This window comes from Gossypium raimondii, chromosome 3, assembly GCF_025698545.1.
Source record: "Gossypium raimondii isolate GPD5lz chromosome 3, ASM2569854v1, whole genome shotgun sequence".
Lineage (NCBI taxonomy): Eukaryota > Viridiplantae > Streptophyta > Magnoliopsida > Malvales > Malvaceae > Gossypium > Gossypium raimondii.
In genome coordinates, this window is record NC_068567.1 from 32,484,410 (window position 1) to 32,507,665 (window position 23,256).

Genomic DNA, 23,256 nt, shown 5'->3' on the forward strand with positions numbered 1-23,256 from the left:
TACACCCTATCCGAGAACTCGATCGAGGGGATTAGCCGACCTCGTGACATCCCTTTCCAAAAATTTGAAATCATCATCATCCTCAAGTCTAGCGGTTCTAGCCGACCTCCTTGATCCAATAAGGCCTTTCCCCATTAACCTATCTTTCCAAGACAGCATCAATTCATGTGGCAATTCCATAACCATATCCATGTCCGCGTTTGCATTATTATCCTTAAATCGCTCTTTCTTAATGTTTCGATCTTCAATAGAACGCGACTTACTGCCATTACTGTCAGAGAGAGAATTTGCCATTGAAGTTTAGCCTTTTGGTCAAAATGGATTATTCATTGTAATATTTTAATCTAATGATTATATCATTAAAATATTATTATATAAAATTATTTTAAATAGTAATTTAATAATTGCTGGGCCCATTTTGATTGATAGCGAGCTGGTCTGGACTTTCAGGTTTCATGTCAAGTGGTATTTATTAATTAATGAACAATCACCGAAGCCGAGCAAAGCAAAGCAAAGCAAAGCGGAGAAAAAGTGTGTTCTGCAATGTCGGGCGTTATAGGATTCGTGGGGTTGGACCAGTTGAGCTTGGACATGGCTGCTTCGCTTCTTCGCGCTGGCTACAAAGTCCAAGCTTTTGAGGTTCCAAATCTTTCACTTTTTCCTTTTCAAGATATTGCCAGTTGACTATTGCTAAACTTAATTGATTTTTAAGATCTCAGTTTGGTTCTTGGTGAAAGCGTATTTGTAATCCAAATCGGAATATTTAGTTAATTCAGTTGCAGTGGCAGCTGTTCCTTAAGACTTCACATTTAAGAACTGGAATGATGTTTTGTTATTTAATCCGTTTTGGAATTTGATACAGATGGGTACTTGAAAATTTTATTGCATATTCAAGTGCTTAAATTCATGTTATACTAATAGTTTCAATAGGCAGAGCTGAAATTTGGCTAACATAAAGCTGCAATGTCAGAATTTTGTATCTTTGACATTCAATTCTAAGCTCCTCGGTACTTTGGGTGAATGTCGTAAACGGAAATGCAACGCCACGGGAAAATTCAATTTTTTCTAGGTTTCTTAACATATATGGAGGGTTAGTCGTCCTAACCATCTAATTTAATGTGTTAGATACCCATACTTAAAGAAAAGTGAAGACTTGGAGCAATAGAATTTGAGTTATTTTGTTTTTTTGCCTTACCGATTATCAAGTCAATTTTTGAGATTCCAAATATCATTGTTCATCTTGACATTTAAGTTTATTTGACTTTAGTGTTTAGTCCTGTGTGGCTTTCCTTTGATGGTGAAGATTCGATTATTCCTCGATCATGGCTGAAAATTCCTTTAATGCTCTTCTATTGTAGTTGTAGGATGATGATACTGAATTCTGAAAAACTACATCTACGAGTTTGCATTTGTAACCCAACCAGCTACATTATAAGCCGGATTTCATGAACTGAAAGTTTCTACTTTCTAGAAATAAGTTATCTACACTTCATCATATTAGCTTCAGTGTTGTTAAATATACATGAGGAACCAAGTGCAATATTATATTTCTATGAAACATTGCTCAAGGTCAATTGTGGAAGAATTTTACCCAACTTTTAACTGTAACATTTCAGCAATTAGCTACTACTTAAAGATATTCCATCTTTATCATGAGTTTCGCAAGTACAGTATCTTTCTTTTCATAATTCTCTGCAGTTCATACATTTTTTAGATTTTTATTGCTCAACATCAGAACAACCTTGCGATTTGAAATTGATTTTGAGAGCTTTTTTAATTTCTGTTGCGCTGCAACATTCTATCTGCAGGTCCAAAATCTTTTGATGAACGAGTTTTTGAAGCTAGGGGGCACTGAATGCTTCAGCCTTAGGGAGGCAGGGAAAGGTAATATAATATTGAGCATTTCTTTTTGCTGTTATTGTTGTTATTATGTTTATTATTAAGGGTTGGGGGGGGGGGGATCGTACGCAGCTTTTTGGTCAAGGAGCTACTTGCATCTATATTTGAGCCAAACTTACAACTTTACAATAATGTTTGTGTTCAACTGTTTCAACCATGCATTTACAACTTTACAATAAGTTGGTTTTCATTTTTCAATTAGGGAATTTCATGAGCCAAGTAATTGATCTTGATATATTTGAGGTGTAAAAAGAACAAAAATGTGCTTTCTTTTTGAAGAATGATAGACAAATGTATGTTCTCAACTAATTGGGAAATGAAATAATATAAAAAAAAAAATTGTTTCCACTGTAATGACTAAAAACTGAGGGTCTTGGGTAAGTTAAAGTAATATATAAAATTAATTTTTTTTCCACTGTAATGGCTAACAAGTGAGGGTCTTGGGTAGTATGCTACTATAGAAGATGAGTTGTTTTATCTCAGAATATTCTAATACCCAGACAATTCATTTCATAGGGGGTTGGCAATCTTCTAGTGCTAAGATAAGATGATGGCCATTGCCATTTAATTTCTGAGTAGAAAGAGGCCTCTGAATTGTTTATAAATGCAGTGTATTTCTGGCTGATATTCAGCAACTAAATGAAGGGTAAAACTGAAAATTGTACAATTATTATCAGCAAACCCATAGGTGGGAGGTTTATAGTTGCATTGTGTCTTACATGCAAGACAGGAACCTTGATTACCATGTGAGGTTGCAATAATTTATTTACTGACCTTTTCCAACTAAGGCGGTGCCATATCTGTTTCCGGAAATGTTAGGGACTAGAGATCCAGAAACAGTTTTCAGGGAAGACTGCTTGGACCTCTTGATCAGAATGAGCCCCGCCTTGGAGCTTGCTCTGATGTGATTGGTACAGGGTGATATCCTCTTATTTAGGAGGCATATGCAATTACACAAGGATATTTTGAAAAGACGTATTAGTTTGTGTGTTCCTGTTTTCAATTATTATCAATTTTCTTAAATCTTAAGAAAAAGTATATAATCCCTCCAATTTTATTTAAACACTATATAATAAGGAGGTGGTCAACCCTCTGATCCTTTTTTCTTTCTTTATCTTATGCAGGTGTTGCTGCTTTAATTGTCTTAATATCTCACGTGGATCAAATAAACGATATAATTTTTGGTCATGATAGTGCTTTGAAAGGTCTTTATGTAGCTTCTTTGTTTATGTCAAAAATATTTTTTGCTCACACTGTTGTTAGGTAGATTTTACATCTTTATGAATTTTCAGGATTACAGAAAGATACAGTCATTATTCTTCATTCGACCATATTGCCATCACACATCCAGAAATTGGAGAAGAATCTCAGAGGTAGTTGTGGTTTTAATATTTGTGGATTGGTGTGATGACACATTCATAGGGAATACTATTTTCTGTTCTGCATTTGTTTCTCAAAAACACATGGTTGCTGATACCAGTATGCTGCTTCTTTGCTTGCTTGATCAGAAACCAACGGAAGTATTCCAGCATACATGTTCTAATAACAATGAATCTATGACCTCCAAATGTCTTCTTTTTTTTTCCCTTCAATTGTAAAAAAAATCCTAGGTATTTCAAGAGGCATGGGTCACCATTAGCTTGTTTTATTTAGACTAAAATGGCTTGTTTGATCTCTAATTCCTTGAAGGAGAATCACATATGATTTAACTTTGATGAAGCCCTTTCTTTCTCTGACATCATCTACTCTTAGAGTTTAAAGGTACTATGGTGTGAGGACATTTTAGGATGTTTCACAATCAATTTGGTTTTTGGTTTCTTGTTTATTCAGCCTGAAGTAGTTGATCATCAATTTTAAATATTTCTCTGTTTTTTCTCTTAATCTTTCTTTTTGGTCTATTTTCCCTTCTACCCTAGCTAATAAGCAGTTCTTTTCTTGTCCTGTCATTTCTGATAGAGGATGGACTGACAACTTCAGTAGTAGATGCATATGTCTTTAAGGCAACATCAGAGCTCTTAAATGGAAAAATTATGGTAATATTATATATAAACCTTTATTTTCTTTCCCTTTTCTGGCTTAGCTCTAAAATTATTGGGCCAATCTCCGGGTTATATTTTGTTTACTTAGTTATCATTTTCTTTTCCCATGTATCTTTTGGGAATTTGGAAGAAGGATATAGGAAAGGGTATACTTCAATCTAGCCTTGGCATCCTATCACATGGGGTATTTTATTCTTGTCCTCTGCTGAAGTTCTAAATAATTTCTTTTAAAATGTTTTTAGGTTATCTCCTCAGGAAGGTCTGATGCCATTTCTAAGGCTTACCCTTTTCTCTCTGGTATTGATCATTTTGCAAAGTAATTAGCTATAGATGAGTTCTACACCTGTATATTTATGCTCTTAAAAGATGTTGATTATACATGTCTCTGAGCTTTTTTTCTTTTTCTTTTTTATTGCAGCAATGTCCGAAAAGCTTTACACTTTTGAAGGTGAAACTGGAGCTGGAAGGTATTCTTTCATCTTGACCTGCTGTCCAAAGTTCTGCAAATTTTTCTATAAGATCAATGACATCAGTGACATGCTAATTAAGTTCCACAATATTTGTCTGTTTCATCAATCCGTCACTTAAAAATGAAATTACTTTTAAAAACTGTAAATACTTTCTGTTGGTCTTCAAATTCCTAAATGTGCTTTTGGCTCCTAAGTTTCTTAGTTCCTGACTGTTTCAGCAAAACTAAACTGGTCACTGAGCTGCTTGAGGGCATTCATCTTATTGCTGCCGTAGAAGCTATATCACTTGGTGTTAAAGCTGGGATCCATCCATGGATAATCTATGACATCATTTCAAATGCTGCTGGAAATTCTTGGTGATTTATGCCTCTATTTACTCTTTATAAGTGTTCTAGAATAGTTGATGGCTTATTATGTTTGCTTTGGGTTCTTGATGACTGCTTTCAGATTGAAAAAAGTTAAACCCCATATGGTGCATACCCTATACTAGCATATATCATACATAATATTAGAAATGAAAGATTTCTTATACTTGATTAATTGAGCTAAAATGGTTCCCTTGTTATGCTCAGAGGATATGTAGTAGGTAGGAAACTTTAAGGCATGCATATAAGGCTTGGAAATGGTTATCGGAGCTCTTTATGTTGCTGGCTTAGTCTTTCCAATGGCATGTAATTTACTCTTTTCTATAACTTAGTTGTACTAGAGCTGAAAGATCCTAAGGGAACCGTGACTTGTTCTATGATCTGTATTGTTGAGATAAGTATAGATTTAGGGTGTGCTTGGTGGGGTGAGAAAGTGAAATGATGGATAGAGGGTGTTAAAGTGGAAAGAAAATGGATTTTGAGAATGATTGGTAGGAAAGATTATCATTTTCTGAACCTATTAACAAAAACTGACCACTCCAAATTGGAGAGAAAGATGAAAGAAAATGAGCATAGTGTGAGTCAAGTATGTATAGTTACAAGATTATCCATAATTTTCTTAACTTCTATTTTATTTTTATCTTAACTTACGAAAAGTAATAGTAAATAAATGTGTTTTTTTTTCTTCTAAATTTCCCCTTCATTTCATTTTTCAATCATACCTAGCAATTGGTGGAAAGAAACTTATTTTTCTTTCCAATTTTCCATCTTTCCTACTAATAACACTATATAAGGAAAAATATGTATATCTTTCTTTACATTTTTCTATCATTCTATTATTCTATCCACTCAACCAAACAAAGCCTTATTTTGGTTAGTCTAGTATAATAGCATATGAAGTGACTGCTTTAAGTTTTATATATGATGAAATTAGAGATGAATACTCTAATTTATTGAGGAAAAACTCTCTCAAAGTATGTATTTCTTGGAAATATATACAACTATATATATATATGAAAATTGAATAAATTTAAGGAAAGAATATCTCTTAATTAGAATCTCTAAAAATCAGTTGTAATCTCAAAAAATACTAATTAATGCTATCAAATAATCAAAAGATTCTCAACACTCCCCCTCAAATTGGTGCATAGATGTCTCGCATGTTTAGCTTGCAAAGAAGATTATGATAAGTCTTATAGTTGAGCCATTTAGTAAAAACATGCGCCAACTGTTTTTCGGATGCAAGATAAGATAGACTTAAGGCATCATTGGCTACTTTTTCCTTTATAAATTGACGATCTATTTCGATGTGCTTGGTTTTATCGTGTTGTACTAGATTTTGAGCTATGCTAATGGCCGTCTTGTTGTCACAGTACAGGTTGATCCATTTTCTTTCAACAACTTTAGCTCTTCCAATACCTTTTGCAGCTATAAAAGCTCACAAACACCTTGAGCCATGGTCCTATATTCAGCCTCTGCACTTGGTTGAGCTTGTTTCTTGCTCCTTCAAGTGACTAAGTTTCCTCCCATAAGAGTACAATAACCCGTGGTAGACCTTTTGTCATCAAGAGAGCCAACCCAATCTGCATTTGTAAATACTTCTATCTTGAGATGACTATTTTTTTGAGAAAAGAATACCTTTTCCCGGTGCAGACTTCAAATAGCACAAAATTTGTAATACTGCTTGCATATGAGCTTGGTGAGGATCATGCATAAACTGGCTTACTAAACTAAACGCATAGACTATATCAGGTCGAGTATGAGCGAGATAAATCAAACGTCTGACGAGTTTTTGGTATCTCCTTTTATCCACCATTTCACTGATCCTTGCTTGTAACTTGTGGTTACTCTCAATAGGTGATTTGGCTGATTTGCAACCTAACATGCCAGTCTTTGTCAGAAGATATAAGAAATACTTTCTTTAGGAAATCACAATTCCCTCTTTCAATCTGGCCACTTCTATTCCGAGAAAATATTGTAACTTTTCCAAGTCTTTGATTTCGAATTCTTGAGCCAATTGTTTCTTAAGTTGGAACATTTCTTCATTGTCATCTCCTGTTATAATTGTGTCATCAACATAAACTATAAGGAGAGTAATCTTACCCTTGTGATGCTTTATAAAGAGGGTATGATCAGCATTACTTTGTCGATAGCCAAATGACACCGTGACCTAACTAAATCTGTCAGACCAGGCTCTGGGAGATTGCTTTAGTCCATATAGGACCTTTTTTAGTCTACATACCTTTCATTGAGTATTTTTATCCTTGAATCCTGGAGGAACTTTCATATACACTTCTTCTTCTAGGTCTCCATGTAAAAAGACATTCTTTATATCAAACTGCTGTAAGTCCCAGTTGAGACTTGCTGTTCACGATAAAAGGATCTTAATCGTGTTCAATTTAGCAACTGGAGCAAATGTTTCTTGATTATCCACTCAATATGTTTGAGTCCTTGCGCTACTAATCTGGCTCTGAGTCTTTCAATTGAACCATAAGCCTTATACTTGATAGTAAACACCCATTTGCAGCCAACTATTTTTTGCCCCTTAGGAGGATTAACCAGTTCCCACATCTCATTTTTTGCTAAAGCCCTCATTTCTTCAATTATAGCCTTCTTCCATCTTGGATTAGTGATAACTTCTCTTCAATCCTGTGGAACAAACATAGATAACAAAGATAAAGCAAAAACTATATAGGATATGGATAAGGAATCATAAGAGAAAAAGTCAGAGATAAGATGTAAAGTGCAAGTTCTAATACTTTTTCGTGGGGCTATTGGTAATTCCAAATAAGTAACAATCGTAGGTAAAGAAGACTCACCTGACAGTGAAGAGTCAGGGTGTAAAGTAGATTGTATGATGGCATCTTCTTTCTTGCCTTTTCTAGTGTATGTCCTTAAATCAGATCTATCCAACAATCGTCCACTAGTCTTCTCTTGAACCAAAGTTTCTACTGGAACTAAATTCTCCCTCGAAAGAGTAACAGAATAAGGTGTCATCTCTTCATTTTCAATAACCCCCTGCTAAAGAGATTGGTGTGATGAAGAAAAGTAGGGTTCATCCTCACGAAATGTTACATCCATACTTAATACTTTTTAGATGGCGGATGATAACATTTGTAACCCTTCTATGTAGGAGAGTATCCAACGAAAACACATTTGACTGCTCGAGGATCCGGTTTGCTCCCATGTTGAATATGAACGAAGCAAATACAACCAATGACCTTCGGTGAAACTGGGTAATTCGTCTTGCCCTGTAAGGTTTCTATGGGACTTAAAAAATTAAGGACCTGTAGAGGCATCCGATTAGTAAGATAAGCTGCAACTAAAATCGCATCCCCCCAATAAGGCTTTGGGAGATTAATAGTGATCACAAGTGATCTAGCCATCTCCAAAAGATGTCGATTTTTTCTTTCGGCAACACCATTCTGAGCACTTGTACTTGAACAACTGGTCTGATGTAAAATCACATATGATTCCAAATAATCATTAAAGTTATACTCGGTTTTATTATCAATTCGCAAAATCTTAACCTTAGCATCAAGCTGAGTAGTAATCAGTTTATGAAAAGAACGAAAACATGAGAAAACATCAGTTTTGGACTTTAATAAAAATACCGATGTCATCCGAGTGCAACCGTCAATAAAAGTAACAAACCAACGAATACTAAATAAAGAAGGCAAGTAGGGCCCCAAACATCCTAATGAATAATCTCAAAAGGAACAATACTTCTATTATTATACAAAGGATAATTGTTTCTTGTATGCTTAGCAAACTCATAGGCATCACAAATTAAAGAGTCTAATTGAGTTCTTGAAAATAAATTAGGAAACATCTTGGCAAGAACAATAAATGATAGATGTCCTAACCACCTACGCCATTGAATAATCTCCCGGTTGACATTTTTATTGTCTCCAAATAATGCTTGAGACATTAGACGATCGGTTCAACAGATATAAATCATCACATAATCTATCACTGCCAATCGTAAGGTTAGCTGGGAATTTAGGGACATAGAGGACAAAAGACAAGGTGATATTTGGAGTACAAACAACAGAACCTGTTCTAGATATAGCGGTAAGAGAGTCATCGGCTAGTCATACGCTATCTTTATATGGACAAATAGTATAGTTAAATAAGCTTTTGTTTAACCTTTTCATTTGTCTATTTGCATCGGAATCAATAATCCAAGAAGTAGATGGAGCATTTAAAACAGTACCTGAGTTCGCATGATTAGACTTGGCAATCGAGGTAAAGTCCAATTGAGACAAGATGCGTCAAAGATGTTGAATCTCGTCCGAGGTGAAACTTCTAGCAAAAGTGGACTTATCCTGTATTGTCACAGAGTCTGACAAATTTGCCTGAGGCCAAGAATTACCCTCTCGTTTTCCACCACGACCTCGAGTGGGGCGACCATGCAACTTTCAGCACGAATCTTTAGTGTGCTGAGGCTTTCTACAGTAGTCACACATCAAGTGATCCTTGACAGACTTACCACCCAATGGACCATCCTGGTTAGCAATGAGGCTAACTTTCTCTAAAGGTGGATTATAAAGCATACCAACACGACGACTCTCCTCTTGCTGTACATAGGAGAATGTCACATGAAGAGAAGGGAACAGAGTCTTGCCAAGAACTTTAACTTACTGATCATACTTAGTATTCAACCTAACCAAGAAATAGAAAACACGCTCTTTTTCCACTATCTTTTGAAATTTTTCAACACCCTTGGCACAATTCGCTTGTAAATGTTGATAATAATCAAGTTCCTGTCACAACCCACTTAATTCAGCAAAATATTAAGAAATCGTTAGCTCCCCCTGTTTTATACCATGGACCTTATTACGAATCTCAAAAATTTGCGCATCATTTCCAACACAAGAGTAGGTGAGACCAGCAGCATTCCAAATCTTTTCCGCAGTATCAAACAACAAATAGGCTTTGAAAATATGAGGCTGCATAGAGTTGATAAGCCATGCCATAACAAGGGAACTCGTTGAATGCCATTGACTTAAAGGTTGAATCAATTCAGGTTTCGACGATTTACCGGTGATGTATCCTTGCAAGCCACGAGCCTTGATAAACAACAAGCAGGACCTTGACCAAACAAGGTAATTATATTTATCAAGCTTTATAGGGCTAATTTACAATGAGGGATTATCGGTTGGAATCACGAGCTTCTCGTCTGTAGATGTAATGCTAGAAAAAGCAACTAAACCCCAAAAAATTTGCTTGCACAATTAGAATAAAAAATCACAAAAAAAATACCGAATAGATCCCACACAAAAAAAACTTAGCCAAAACACACCACCACTTAGAGGAGAATGACCGGAAGAGAGTAGAGGGCACAGCGACGACGTCGGAAAAAACATGGTGGCAAAAAGTGGAGTCCACGCACGGGTCTTTTAGTCACTGGGGTTTGGGGTTTTGCCTACGAGTGGATGCTGACTCCAATGGTAGAGACGGTGAGAGAAAAAAATAGGGCTAGGGTGGAAAGTACCAAATTTGGGTTTCTAGGGTTTTTGGAAAAAAAATTAAAATTAGAAAAAAATCCCAAAAATCGGATAAGAAATCTGATACCATGATGAAATTAGAGATGAATACTCTAATTTATTGAGCAAAAACTCTCTCAAAGTATGTATTTTTTAGAAATATGTACAATTCTATATACATGAAAATTGAATAAATCTAAGGAAAAATATCTCTTAATTAGAATCTCTAAAAATCAGTTGTAATCTCTAAAGATACTAATTAATGCTATCAAATAATTAAAAGATTCTCAACATTTTTATTTCATAACAAGGTCACAATATCTAATGTAAGTTTAAATTACATTTGCTAGACTGTTGTAACTTGACCTCATGCATCCTCAAGAGGAAATGTTCTCCTTTAATTAATGAATGCATGAATGTTAAGTACAAAATGAAAATTCATGCTTCTTATGTACTAGTAAAACTGCTAGGTTCTCCCAATCATTCTAGCCATTCTCTTTGAACTATGAAAGAAAAACTATTCCAGTTTATTAGGGTTTGATTAATAATTGCAGCATCACATGCACAAAGCAAGAAGTTACTTTTTGTTCTCTGATTAGGGTTGCTTATCATGCTCAGTTGTCCTACTTTAGTTGGAGTAGATGCTTTTATGAAAACAAATGGTCTTTGTAAGAAAAGCAGACCACATGATTGTCCTTTCCTCATGTTACTAGTTCCATTTCGGTTCCCTTTTCCCTTCTCATTAGTTTTCAGAAAACTAGAGCCAGTGCAGCAATGCCATTTATGATGATTCTTCAAATAATGAACTTGGACGGATTGCTGGAAATATCTTTTGGGATAATTCTGCTTCAGTTTTAGTCGAATTTCATGCTTAGACTGAATAAATTATCACGAGTTGGAAAATGACGTTCAAAAAGCTAGACAGGTTTTAAGTTAATGTGTTGGATATCTGGAGTGCACTAAGGTGACGGAACATGTTTGACTACTCCAGATATTTTTCTGATGAAGATTACTCCAGTTTCCAAGTGCTGCTGGCTGGTAAAGTAGAAGTTGTTTAATTTGAATATTGTAATGAAACCCCAAAAACACCTTAGATGCACAATGAATACAGTGGGATACACGTCCCATTTCTTCTGTCAAATGTCACTATACAGAAGAAATTCACTTTCAAGGATGTTTCGTTTATGATTATTACGTTGAAATGAAATTAGATTTTCTTTTATATTTTGTTTTATTCTTTTGGGCTCATTCAAGTAGGAATATATTGATGAAAATTCTTAAACAGAGTCAGCAAAGAAATCACCAAGGTTGGACCTACATAACCGAGAATAAATCCGATTAACCCCGCCTAGAGTAAACAAACATAAAGCTCCATACAGATTCGCTTAAAAGAATTTATGGTTTTGATGATAGTTATAACCCATATTATTTTAGAGTATCTTTTTAAAAAATATTTTTTAACTTCAGAAAGGCACTTGTAGAAAAAGGGATCAACATTTTTTTAGCCACTCTTTAGCCTATATTAGGTTGTAATACGATTCTACTTAGAAGAGGAAAAAAAAAATTAGATTTATCTTCAGCACTTCATGTTATATTATTTCGTAGCCTTTATGTTCTCGTGTGGTGCATTTGAAACTGTTTCCAAAGTTCTGGTTCCCTGACTACCTTCCTTAGCTTGTATTTTATTTTTCACTACCTATTTCCTTGAGATGAAGTGAATCTATCAATTATCACGCCCCTTTAATATGGGGACAAAAACTCCACATCAAGTCAGTGTATGCTGGCTAGGACATGGTTCTGTACTTAGGATTTAGTTATTTTCTTTTGGTGGTATATGTAACTTGAAAATGCTAGGTCTACCATACAAGTTTCTAGAACAATGACCAAATGGATGGTAATTTCTTGGAGCCTTGTCTTAGGTGGTTTATTAGCATATATCTTTTTTATGCTTTCCCTGATGAATGAATTCAAATAAACCATATGCTTGGAAGGTTTAATTGAGTTTTAATCTATCTTTGTTTCCTATTCCCCATCCCCCCCCCCCCCTGTTTTTTCCCTGGGGGTGTGTGGGATGTTGTTACCATGTATGCAGGGTTTTCAAGAATTATATCCCACAGCTTCTGAGTGGCAATGTCAAATATAATTTCTTGAATCCTTTTAATCATAAATTGGTAAGTTTAACTTCAATGACAAGTGTTTCCTTTTTATTGTTTCGTTGAGCTGGCTTATGAAGACTGTACTGCCTTGACTTTTCAAAGAAGTATTTTCTGCAGACTTATATTTTTCTGCTAATTTTTTAGAATTTAAACTGTAGCCTTAAGGTAATACTTCCTACTTAGAAGTAACTAAAATTTGTAACTGTTAGCTATCTGGAAGATGCTACTTTTGTGTGCATCATAATTATAATGGTTAATAACAAGTACCATAATAATCTTTGCTCTGTGTTAGTAAATGTTTAATTTGTAAACTAATATGTTTACTAATATGTTTCCGGATAGGCATATTCCTCTATAGTACATTAGCTTGTTCATGTTTCATTCCAATGTTATTAATCTCTTTTTCCCTCCTAAATTCAAGGGTATTGTTTTGGATATGGCCAAATTGCTTACTTTTCCTCTTCCACTTTTGGCAAGTGCTCATCAACAATTGGCTCTTGGTACTAATCTACTAGATTATTTTCAATCTAAGTCCATTGGTTTTGGTTCAGGGCAACTTTTATTTCTTAGCTTCTTAATATGTTTCCTTTTTCAGGGTCTTTACTTGGTCATGGAGATGATAATACCCCATTGGGTCAGGTTGTTACTTGTAATTCTATTAATGGAACTTTCAGCCACATAGAACCCAACTTTAAATGAAACATTAAGATTCCTTTGCTTGAAGGGGGAAAGATGGAGATGTTTCTCTAATCTAAAACTTACTTTTATCTATATGATTGATGAACAGGTTTGGGACCAAGTATTTGGAGTGCATACTGCTGATGCTGCCAATGCTGAACGCTACAACCCAGAGGAACTTGCAACTCAAATCACAGCCAAATCAAAAACTGTGAACCGAGTTGGTTTTATTGGTCTTGGTGCAATGGGATTTGGCATGGCAACTTACCTTGTGAAGTCAAATTTCTGTGTTGTTGGTTATGATGTAAGTGCTAACCACTGCTTGTTTGACAATGTGTTCTTTACTTGATGCCTTGGGTTATTTTCCCACCTTTTCTTCTTAAGCATCCGACCTAAAACCAGTTGGCAATAGGTTAAGGTGTCCAACTTGAATATAAGACCACAAGAAACCAAACTTGATAACGCTTAACATGTCTCAATGTGTTAATTTCTGCATTGAGCACTTTACGTGCAATATGAGTTATGACCATGCTTGATTAGTGAACACCAATATTTGGATGTATTCTAGTTGACAATAAGGAACTTTACAAGTTGAGTGAGTGGGGGACGTAAGTCAAATTAGGTTTCACTTTCTTTTGTAGAATAAAGTAGTTTTACACTGAGCCTAAGTTGAGGTTTTACATTTCACTAGTTGAATGTGTTATTCCACATTGGTTAAGTATTAGATCCTGTGGGTTTATATTAAAGTTGGGCCCCTCTTCCTATTACTAGTTGGTTTTAGGTTCGATGCTATGATAGTATTAAAGCCTAGGGTTTGTTATGTTGGTATTCTTGCCTAACCCCATCTGAGGTTGACAACTCCTAGTGAGGTTGTCCACGTGTAGGCCTTGTGAACTACAGTGAGGGGGAGTGTTAAGTGGTGTTATCCCACATGTGTTAAGTATTAGGTATTCTATGGTTTATATAAAAGTTGTGCCCATCTACCTATTACCATTTGGTTTTAGGTTGGATGCTTAACAAAGTGCAATTTTAAATTCCTAAAGATAAATGGCTCCGACTGAACTTTTACCTTAAATACCTTTTTATGGCTTTCTTGATGGAGTGAGAGGGTCATAACCATCTAGAGTCAATATGAAATGTTTTTATTAACTAAAGAAAATGAAGTTCAAATTATAGGACATTTTGTTTGTCTTCTAAGCTGCACAGATTTTTGGAAAACTTCATTAGATTTGCTGGTAATTTCATGATTTGACTAGTTGGAAAAGTGATATTCTTCTCATACTGTCTTCTAGATTGCCTGAAAATCTGCATATCACACACTTTCTGTTTTATGCCTACATATTAAATAAATCCATGGTATCCCTCTTGGAATTTTAGTTAGTTGTTATTTGTGATCAAGAGATTTAAGTTTAAAGTTTAACTATGTTCCTGAATTTCAATTGGATGGTAGGTGTACAAACCTACACTAACTCGATTTGAAAGTGCTGGCGGCCTGATTGGAAGCTCTCCGGAAGATGTATCTAAAGGTAATTTCTGAACTGTTCAATGACCTACCAGTCCAAGTTAGTTAAGAAATAACAACTTTTGAAGCTTTTTATATGATTGAAATTTATTTCATGGTTTTGAGAGAAATTAGCAGTTTACATTTTGTGGTCCTCTTAAGATTAGACACTTGGAAACATTGGGGAGTCTAACACTTGAGCTTACACAAGCTTGTTTCTTAATAGTGCAAGACATAAAGTTCTCATGTGCCTTTTGTCTTCCATGACATTCACATTAGTTTTGAAATCAACTCTTTCTTTTCATTATTTTTAAAAAAAATAAAATAGGGCCTATTATTTAAATTCATCTTTGATTGTTTTTATCTATTACTCTTTTAACTAACTTGTTTGTTGACCAATGGGAATATAATTCTACTAAAGACTGTTGAATAATGAACTATTTTCGAATACACTACAAAATAATTGAACAACTTTGCACCCTTTTATAAAAAGGATATAAGGACATCGTCAAATGCCTACCTCCGAAGGTGCTCTAGTATTGTAGATGGCTTACTTGCAAGCTAAAATTACCAGTTCCATTATAATCTTGATTTGAGCTGTTCAGATTTAACAATTAATGATACCTATCAGAATAGAAGGCTGAAATTTTGTTTCTATAGCTCTCTAGATTTGCTATAGATGGTCATGTAACTTAAAACAGAAGTAACACTTTGTACAAGCAATGCCGTCAGGAAATGGAACTTTAGCATGACACTCAAACAAGGATCTCTTTTTTCTAACCTGGAAATTCTTTTACTAAAATAGGAAGCAAGCCATTTGTAAATCCTTATGTGTGCTATGGTATGGTCTTTGTGGATGGTAACACTCAAACTCTTTCAAGTTGGAAGAGTATGCCAACATTTGGATATAAAGGAATCAAGGTAGCAAAAATAAGTCTTTTGGAGGCTTAAGTGACTAACTGGCAATAACATGATCCTTGGAGTGCTTATTAACAAGGTGCTGAAATATAATGCAATACAGGGTTATCTTGAAGGGAAACGAAGACCTTAGCCTTTGAAGAAGTGTTGTAGATATTTCAGGTCTAGTACACCATTAGTTGTATGAATTAATACAAAAACTTACGGTGTCAGAAAATGAAGTAAGATTATATTCAAGGATATAAAGATTAATAAGAGACTGAGAGTAGCAACATTTAGAATTACTTTTTTTGTATTTACACAGTGAGACGAATAGCAGATACCCATATTCATACATAGAGTAATCAAAGTGGGGAGGTCTGATGCCTGATGATTTAAGCAGGGAGGTTAAGTCCAGATTGCTTTAAAAATATGGGCCTTCAAGTTGTTGAGAATATTATACTGTCTTTGCATTGATGTGCTTGCATTGTTTTAGTCTAGCATGGGGTGCAGATATTTGATCAAGCAATAAATTTGTTCAAGTCATATTTTTTGAGAAATTACTATTTTAAAATCTTCCTTAGTCTGATCTACTGTGCTTCCAGACTTCACCTGATTTTTGCTGGTTTCTTATACTTGGGTGATATTAAAAGCATGACCGTATGCAAGGTCAAACTGCTTCTTCTGTGCGCTCCAGTGTTGAATCTCAGTTCTTTTGTGTAAACCGTCAGTTTTAAATCTTTAATGAAACACAAATGTTCCAGAATTGGAGATTGCCAAATGTTATTTTAAAATTCTCATGATTCATTCACTGCCAAGAACATGTTTGTTCTGACATGTCATCTCTAGCAGGTGTTGATGTGCTTGTAGTCATGGTCACAAATGAAGCTCAAGCTGAGAGTGTTTTATTTGGGGATCTGGGTGCAGTTTCAGGTATATTTCTACTTTGATATCTGCAATTTACGAGCTGGGCTGATTTCACTCTCTATATTTTGTAGCCCTTCCATCTGGAGCATCTATAATTCTTTCTTCCACAGTCTCCCCTGCATATGTGATCCAACTTGAACGGCGTTTACAGAGTATGTATTTATTTCATTCAGTTATCTATTTGCAGTAACACAAAGCAAAATTTCTCGATTGTTTTATTATTCAAATTCCAGCTTTCCTCCCATTGTTTGTTTTTCTCCATCTCGCTCACTCCAACCCCCTCTTGCTTGCGATTTATCCTCCTCGAGTACACTTCATGGTTAGGTACTGAGCTTCAGCTCATTGCTCCTGAGCACGAGCTGAGCTTACATGAATCAAATCACTTTGTTCAAAATGTTAAAAGTGCACATCTTTTTCATTTATACTTGTTGTCATGGTTATTCCTATAGTAATTCATCTGTGCATGTGCAGATGAAGGCAAAGATTTGAAATTGGTTGATGCTCCTGTTTCTGGTGGTGTTAAAAGAGCTTCTATGGGAGAACTTACAGTATGCAAACGAGAATTTAACATAAAATTTCGATTGGAAAGCTCTTGATTTGTCCTTCTGAAGTTTGTTCATTTTCTTTTTCTGTTTCTATTTCTAGATAATGGCTGCAGGTTCAGATGATGCTCTCAAAAGTGCAGGTCTTATCCTCTCAGGTAATTTGCATGTAGTAAAGTTTTAGTTCTCAGCTGAAGGAATACCTGAGCTATGTTGTGACTGATCTTGGTTGTTGACACTGAGCAGCATTAAGTGAGAAGCTCTATGTTATCAAAGGGGGTTGTGGAGCAGGAAGGTACTTCTGAGCAATTATTTGTCATGGCATAAAGCATCAGTTTCCCATTTAGTTGTCAAGGAAGCAACTTTTTTATTATTTTTATTTCCTTTCTCAATTTCTAGTGGTGTAAAGATGGTTAATCAATTACTTGCTGGAGTTCATATAGCAGCATCAGCTGAGGCAATGGCTTTTGGGGCCCGATTAGGTCTTAGCACAAGAATGTTGTTTGATATCATCAGCAATAGTGGGGCAACATCCTGGTAGGTTCATATACACTGAAGTGGAAGTACTTTGTTTTCTTAATTGCTTTGTTTTAAACTTTGATTGAAACCTGACTACAGGCCTGAGTTTGATTTCTTCTTAATATTCATTTTTATGAGTTCTTAAACTTAGATGTTGCCTAGACCATTTGGTCTTCTGTAGAAGTCTGTAGTTCCCTAAAGAAAGCAGAATAACTATTAGAAGCTTGTAGCTGTTCGTGAAGGACTATCATATCAATACATGCTGCAGAGTCTTTAGCACTTATGTTTCCATTTTAAATTGGTGAAACAGTCACTGAATTGTATATCAAGGTTATTTATATGCTTTATCCAACCCTAAACTTCATAACAAGGACACAACCATGAATTGAAATGCTAATGGTTACAAGACTACATTGTCTTGAACAATTAACTAATTTCCCAGCTCTACTACTACTAAAACAGCAACAGCAGACAAATGTCATCCTTTTTGTTGGGTCAGCTACATAAGTCATATTTCTTACTCATGCTCTTGTTATGACCATTTCTTGGGAAAGATCATCAAGAGAGAGATCCTCTTAGAGTTTGTTCCAGTCTCTTTACTTTTTTCCTGCCCTCTTTTGACATGAGCATTTTCGATTAAAAGTTATCTACAAACAGTTTCATTTGGAGCTCTTCATCTTACATTTCCATATTTCCTTAAATGGCTTCCCTTATTTTGTCCTTAATTGACATGACCACTGCCACTCTATATTTTTTTCTTTTTTTTTAAAAAAATTAATGGAAAAGTTCAAATACTTTTTATTAAGCAGCAATAGAAATAGCATCGTTCAGAATAACTTCATGCAAAACATCTGGAGAATCAAAATTGAAAAACAAAGGATCGAAAGTAGCTAAACCCAAACTGGCTAAATTATGAGCTACTAAATTATGATCACTTCCACTTATTGTTGAATGTAGGGTATGGGGCTAAATATGACTTATAACTTAACTGATATGTTTTTGGGAATTATCCATTGAAGTGTTGTATTGTATGCTCAAATTTTCTTTCAAAGTTGATTGTTGGAATTGATGATCCTAACAAACATACTTTTGGGAAGTATCCTTGCAGGTCAGGTTCATGCAACTCTTTTACTATAATCTAGTTGTGCTCATTCTCATGCTTTCTTTCAAAAAATTGTAATGTGAAATTTGTTCTTTTCATAAGCTCTATTTGATTTTACATAATAATGAATAGTGATTGCCACTCACTTGAGGACAAAAAAAAAAAGGGCAGTTGCCTTTCTCTGGCACTCTTATAGTTTTATGTTCTGCGGTAATAGAATATGGCCTTCATTTTTTTACTTTCATCCTGGAAGTGTAGGTGCAGGTGCTCATCTATTCTTCTCAAGTTTGTCACTTCCCTTCGCATTATCACAAAAGTTTAGTATATCTTTAGTTCTTCTAGGATAAAGAAACATCAATTCTAATTAGATAAGTGTTTAGTATATGGAAAGGTCATGACCCACACTTCTATAGCTGTGTCTTGTGTCTAAATAATTCAAGTTGCAAGATTTAGGCCATGGTCATGTTCAAACAAGTTGATCCTAGATCCACAGGTTACATGGTTTAGTGTAACATAATCTATGGAAAACTTGATATCTTATTTCTAGAATTGGAAACTGCATCACTATGAAAAACCCTTGTCTTTAGAGGAACCTTTGCATTACCTTTATCTTAAAATAACTGGTCTCTAGCTTGAGAATATTTTTCATTTTTGATGAGTTCTGATTGGATTATGATTGTATTGCAGGATGTTTGAGAATCGCGTTCCACACATGTTAGACAATGACTATACCCCTTACTCTGCTCTAGACATCTTTGTGAAGGATCTGGTCAGATAATGTTGTTCGTTTATCTTTTCAATGGAAACAAATATGGCCATACTTATGATTTTTTTACTTAGCTGTAAGACAAAGTTTAATTGACTACAGGGTATTGTTGCTCGTGAATGCTCAGCACATAAAATTCCACTCCATATTTCAACTATTGCACACCAACTCTTTATCGCAGGTGAAGCATAACCTCTCTTATTCTGTGTAGAAATTGTGACTTATTTTGATCTTTCTCTTTTTACATTTCTGACCTGAGGTGACTTGTTGCATAAATTATACTACCTTTTTATTGCCTGTTCATTTAAAGTTACCTAGTTTACCTGAAGAAGAAGGGGAGACACATTTACTCATGGAAGATAGGGAGTTCCATTTGCATTGATCTTTCTCTTCATGTTCCTTTTTTATTACCCCTGTAATTTGACCAGGATTTGTCTTGTGACTTGAACTGGGTCAATGTCTCATATCTAACTTAATTTGAGATGGTAGCAGCTAAAATTTTTACCATCCAAGGATCTTAGTTTTGAATAAGGAGTTGTATACGAGGTATTATGCATTGAGTGAAATTTCAGAAAAATATTGAGGGATAAACAAAGAAATTTGAAAAAGTTCTAACAGAATAAGAAAAAATTAAAGTTGAAGGTATCATGTAAAGATAAGTGTAAAATCTGCAAAATCTTATATGGACAGTATTGATTTTTTTTGAAAATCCATGGGACTCATATTCCACCTTTCATGGTGAAACTACCTTCCATCTTTTGAGAAAAGGGTGTCTATATGTATATACCACTAGACCAACTGCACCATTTGCTGCCTATGATAGTTGCATGAGGTAAGAGCTATTCCACTACCTCAGATTATTGAAACACAAGATTTAAAGATCCAGAGGGGGTGAGAAATTGATGCTTCTTGGCTAGGTCAGCCTTCACTTCATTCAATAAAGTATGGAGGAACTATGATGGAAGACCATAGATGTATTAGAGATTTGAATGTCTAGAATCTAGTCTTTTCTTTGTTTGGCTTTTATTTAAATGAATTCAAATGAAATTCAGATAAAGAATAAGATGACATTGGACGGCTTTTGTGGGTGCTACCTTTTAGAGTTAGAGATGGGTTTGCATGCATTTTGGGACTATTCTTTTATTCGTGAGGTTGCTTCTTGTCAATCAATGAATGAGACACTTAGAGATGAACTTCTTACCCTCTCTTTGAAGAATTGGTTATTTATTAAATGTCTTAGAATAGCCATGGATGTGGAGAAGTTTTCTGGAAGTTGCATTTTATTAAGACTCTTTGGGGTTTATGGAAGAGTAGGAATAAATGACTCTTTCAAATGAAATATGATACTGCTGCAAATGTATGTTCAATTGCGAAGAAGTTTGCTAAGTAGGTTATGGAGGTGGCAGGAGCTGGGATTAATAGTGTGAGAAGAATGCCAAGATGGATCAAGTGGAAACTATTAGAGCAAGGTATGTAATGCTTAATACAGAGAGAGCGATGAAGAGTATTTTCGGTTTAGCTTTGGCGGGGGCTTTGCTATGTGATTGGGAAGGGAATTGGGTTAGGGGTTTGATCTTAATATTGGAATGCCAAACAGCCTATTTGTGGGGACTGAGAAGGTTTGATGCTGCTTGAGTTTTGAATATCCAATCTCTTATAGTTGCATCAAATGCTGCTGTGATGGTTCAAGTTTTAAGGAAGGGGATTAAGGCTGTCATCTTTGTTTCGTATTATTACAAGATTGTATGCAAATCATGTAGGCAGGGTGGATTTAAGAAATTCTAAATATCCTACAATAATGTAATAGGTGTGCAAATGGCTTAGCTAATTCGGCTTAGAAATTTAATCCGAGAACTCATATTTTAGATAAACCTCCAATTGAAATATGAAAGTTGTTGGAAGAGTGTATGTTTGGTGTAGCAACGCTTGGTTAACTTGTTAATTAGATCTTATATACCAAACATATATGTTATATTGTGATGCAGTTTTCCATGTTTGTCTTTGTGTGTTGCCCTTTCATTTTAATTCTCTTTTAGAGTTGTCTTCCATACAATTAACACTTATAATGTTACTAATGAGAAGGATCTGCTGCTGGCTGGGGTCGACAAGATGATGCTGGTGTGGTAAAGGTATGCACGTCTAGTATCATTCCATTATTCTCAATTGATAGAAAGCACTATTCAAAGATTACTTAATTCAAAGATATGGTTAATATCTAAAGAATATTGAATGTCTAAAGTTCTTTCTTTCTACTTGCTCAAATAAGTTGAACTTGGAAGAATGATCTATCAAAAAAAACTACTGACCGCTTTGCATATAACCATCAAGCTTAGTCATGTGTCACTAATTTCTTCTTATTATTTTTGTGAATGGTAAATTACATTTATGTCCCCTATAATTTCATGTTCTCGTACATAGCAACTTGTGATTTATTTTTTTGATAGGTACCTTGTGATTACGTCCTATTGTAGAGGTAGTTACACACACTATTACAAGTTATACACAATCTTTATAATCTTTATAGCTTAATTGAATATGAATTATGGTGTTTAAAGTTATCATGTTCACAAATATAATCTGGTTGCTATAATTAGCACATTGTAGGTGTAACAACTTTTTCTGTAGGTATATGAAACCCTCACAGGTGTTAAAGTTGAAGGAAAACTTCCAGCTCTTAAGAAAGAAGTTGTCTTGCAAAGTCTTCCACCTGAGTGGCCAGTGGATCCTATAAATGATATACACAAGCTAAACCAGAAAAATTCAAGAACACTGGTTGTTCTTGATGATGATCCAACTGGAACACAAACTGTTCATGATGTTGAGGTATTAACTGAATGGTAAGTGTCATTATTTTAATTGTCTTACTGCTTAGCTATGAAGCATGGATATGCCTCGACCCCTGGTGTATCTGTGTCATGTCTGTTTTGGACATATGCATGCATCTAACATGCTGAGATACTTGTGTAACAGTAAACAAACAAAAGTTTCATTATTTTATTTATCTGCGGCTGGATACGGATTAGCTTCTGGATTCTAAATAAAGCAGGCAGAAAGGGGATAACACTGCTGCCAATAAAGTGATGGTGGTGGCGGCCTCACCTTGGACATAGGGCTATGAGAAAATTTGGGTTTAAAAAAAAGAAATATAAGAAAAGAAAGAGAGACAAGGCTGACCTGAACATTACAATGGCCTTGCTTTTATGGGCACAAAATTTAACTGAGCCATTAGAGCAATAAAATGGAGGCAAGGATGGGGGTGGTGGCAGGGGACTGACTGTTTTGAAGTGGTCTATGGTTTGGGAAAGGAGGTACTCGGGTAACGAGTAGCGATAAGTCTAACTTATGGATTGTGGGACATAGAATATGGGTTGCATTGACTTTTAACCTTGTGGTCCATCACATTTGATCATAACATGTTTAAATCCCAAAAAAGTTGAGGTTATGCAGCCAATTTATAAAAATATTCTCCCGGTAGTAATTGAATCATCTTAGTCTGTTGTTATAACATAAAGTCTTTTATACTGATTTTAGTTATATTCTCATTTCAAGAGTTTTTATTGTCTACTTGGTTAATATTAATTAACGTTTACACACATAAATATTCAACCTGTATACTGTTTTTTTTTTGTTTTACCTATATACTATTATTGATATATCATATATTGTACCCATATTACAGTTATATCTATCTATCTTGTCAGCTGTATTATATAACAGTTTTGCCATCTAGAAGGAATTCCTTACTTCACTTATGTTTGCCATCTGCAGGAGTATAAAATCACTTGTTGAACAGTTCAGGAAAAAACCTATATGCTTCTATATTTTGACTAACTCTAGAGCACTAAGCTCTGAGAAGGTATAGAAGTTTTTGTCAAATGTCAAGTTATTTGATCCCTAGATCTCATT

General features: G+C 34.9%; 1 protein-coding gene across 2 annotated transcripts in view; it reads left to right on the plus strand.

Moving 5' to 3' along the window:
- Positions 1-471: 471 nt before the first annotated feature.
- Positions 472-23,256, plus strand: part of LOC105794087 (uncharacterized) — a 44,235-nt gene continuing 21,450 nt past the window's right edge. For both annotated transcript variants that reach the window (XM_052628264.1, XM_012623078.2), the window contains exons 1-24: positions 472-639; positions 1,809-1,884; positions 3,024-3,104; positions 3,192-3,272; positions 3,856-3,932; positions 4,181-4,235; positions 4,357-4,405; positions 4,627-4,764; positions 12,355-12,433; positions 12,840-12,918; positions 13,014-13,057; positions 13,206-13,400; positions 14,547-14,622; positions 16,347-16,427; positions 16,493-16,573; positions 16,893-16,969; positions 17,067-17,121; positions 17,210-17,258; positions 17,363-17,500; positions 19,272-19,353; positions 19,453-19,531; positions 21,433-21,479; positions 21,976-22,187; positions 23,119-23,206. In XM_052628264.1, the coding sequence (XP_052484224.1) occupies positions 544-639; positions 1,809-1,884; positions 3,024-3,104; positions 3,192-3,272; positions 3,856-3,932; positions 4,181-4,235; positions 4,357-4,405; positions 4,627-4,764; positions 12,355-12,433; positions 12,840-12,918; positions 13,014-13,057; positions 13,206-13,400; positions 14,547-14,622; positions 16,347-16,427; positions 16,493-16,573; positions 16,893-16,969; positions 17,067-17,121; positions 17,210-17,258; positions 17,363-17,500; positions 19,272-19,353; positions 19,453-19,531; positions 21,433-21,479; positions 21,976-22,187; positions 23,119-23,206 (2,115 nt within the window). In that variant the 5' untranslated portion in view covers positions 472-543. The remainder of the gene's footprint in view (positions 640-1,808; positions 1,885-3,023; positions 3,105-3,191; positions 3,273-3,855; positions 3,933-4,180; positions 4,236-4,356; positions 4,406-4,626; positions 4,765-12,354; positions 12,434-12,839; positions 12,919-13,013; positions 13,058-13,205; positions 13,401-14,546; positions 14,623-16,346; positions 16,428-16,492; positions 16,574-16,892; positions 16,970-17,066; positions 17,122-17,209; positions 17,259-17,362; positions 17,501-19,271; positions 19,354-19,452; positions 19,532-21,432; positions 21,480-21,975; positions 22,188-23,118; positions 23,207-23,256) is intronic.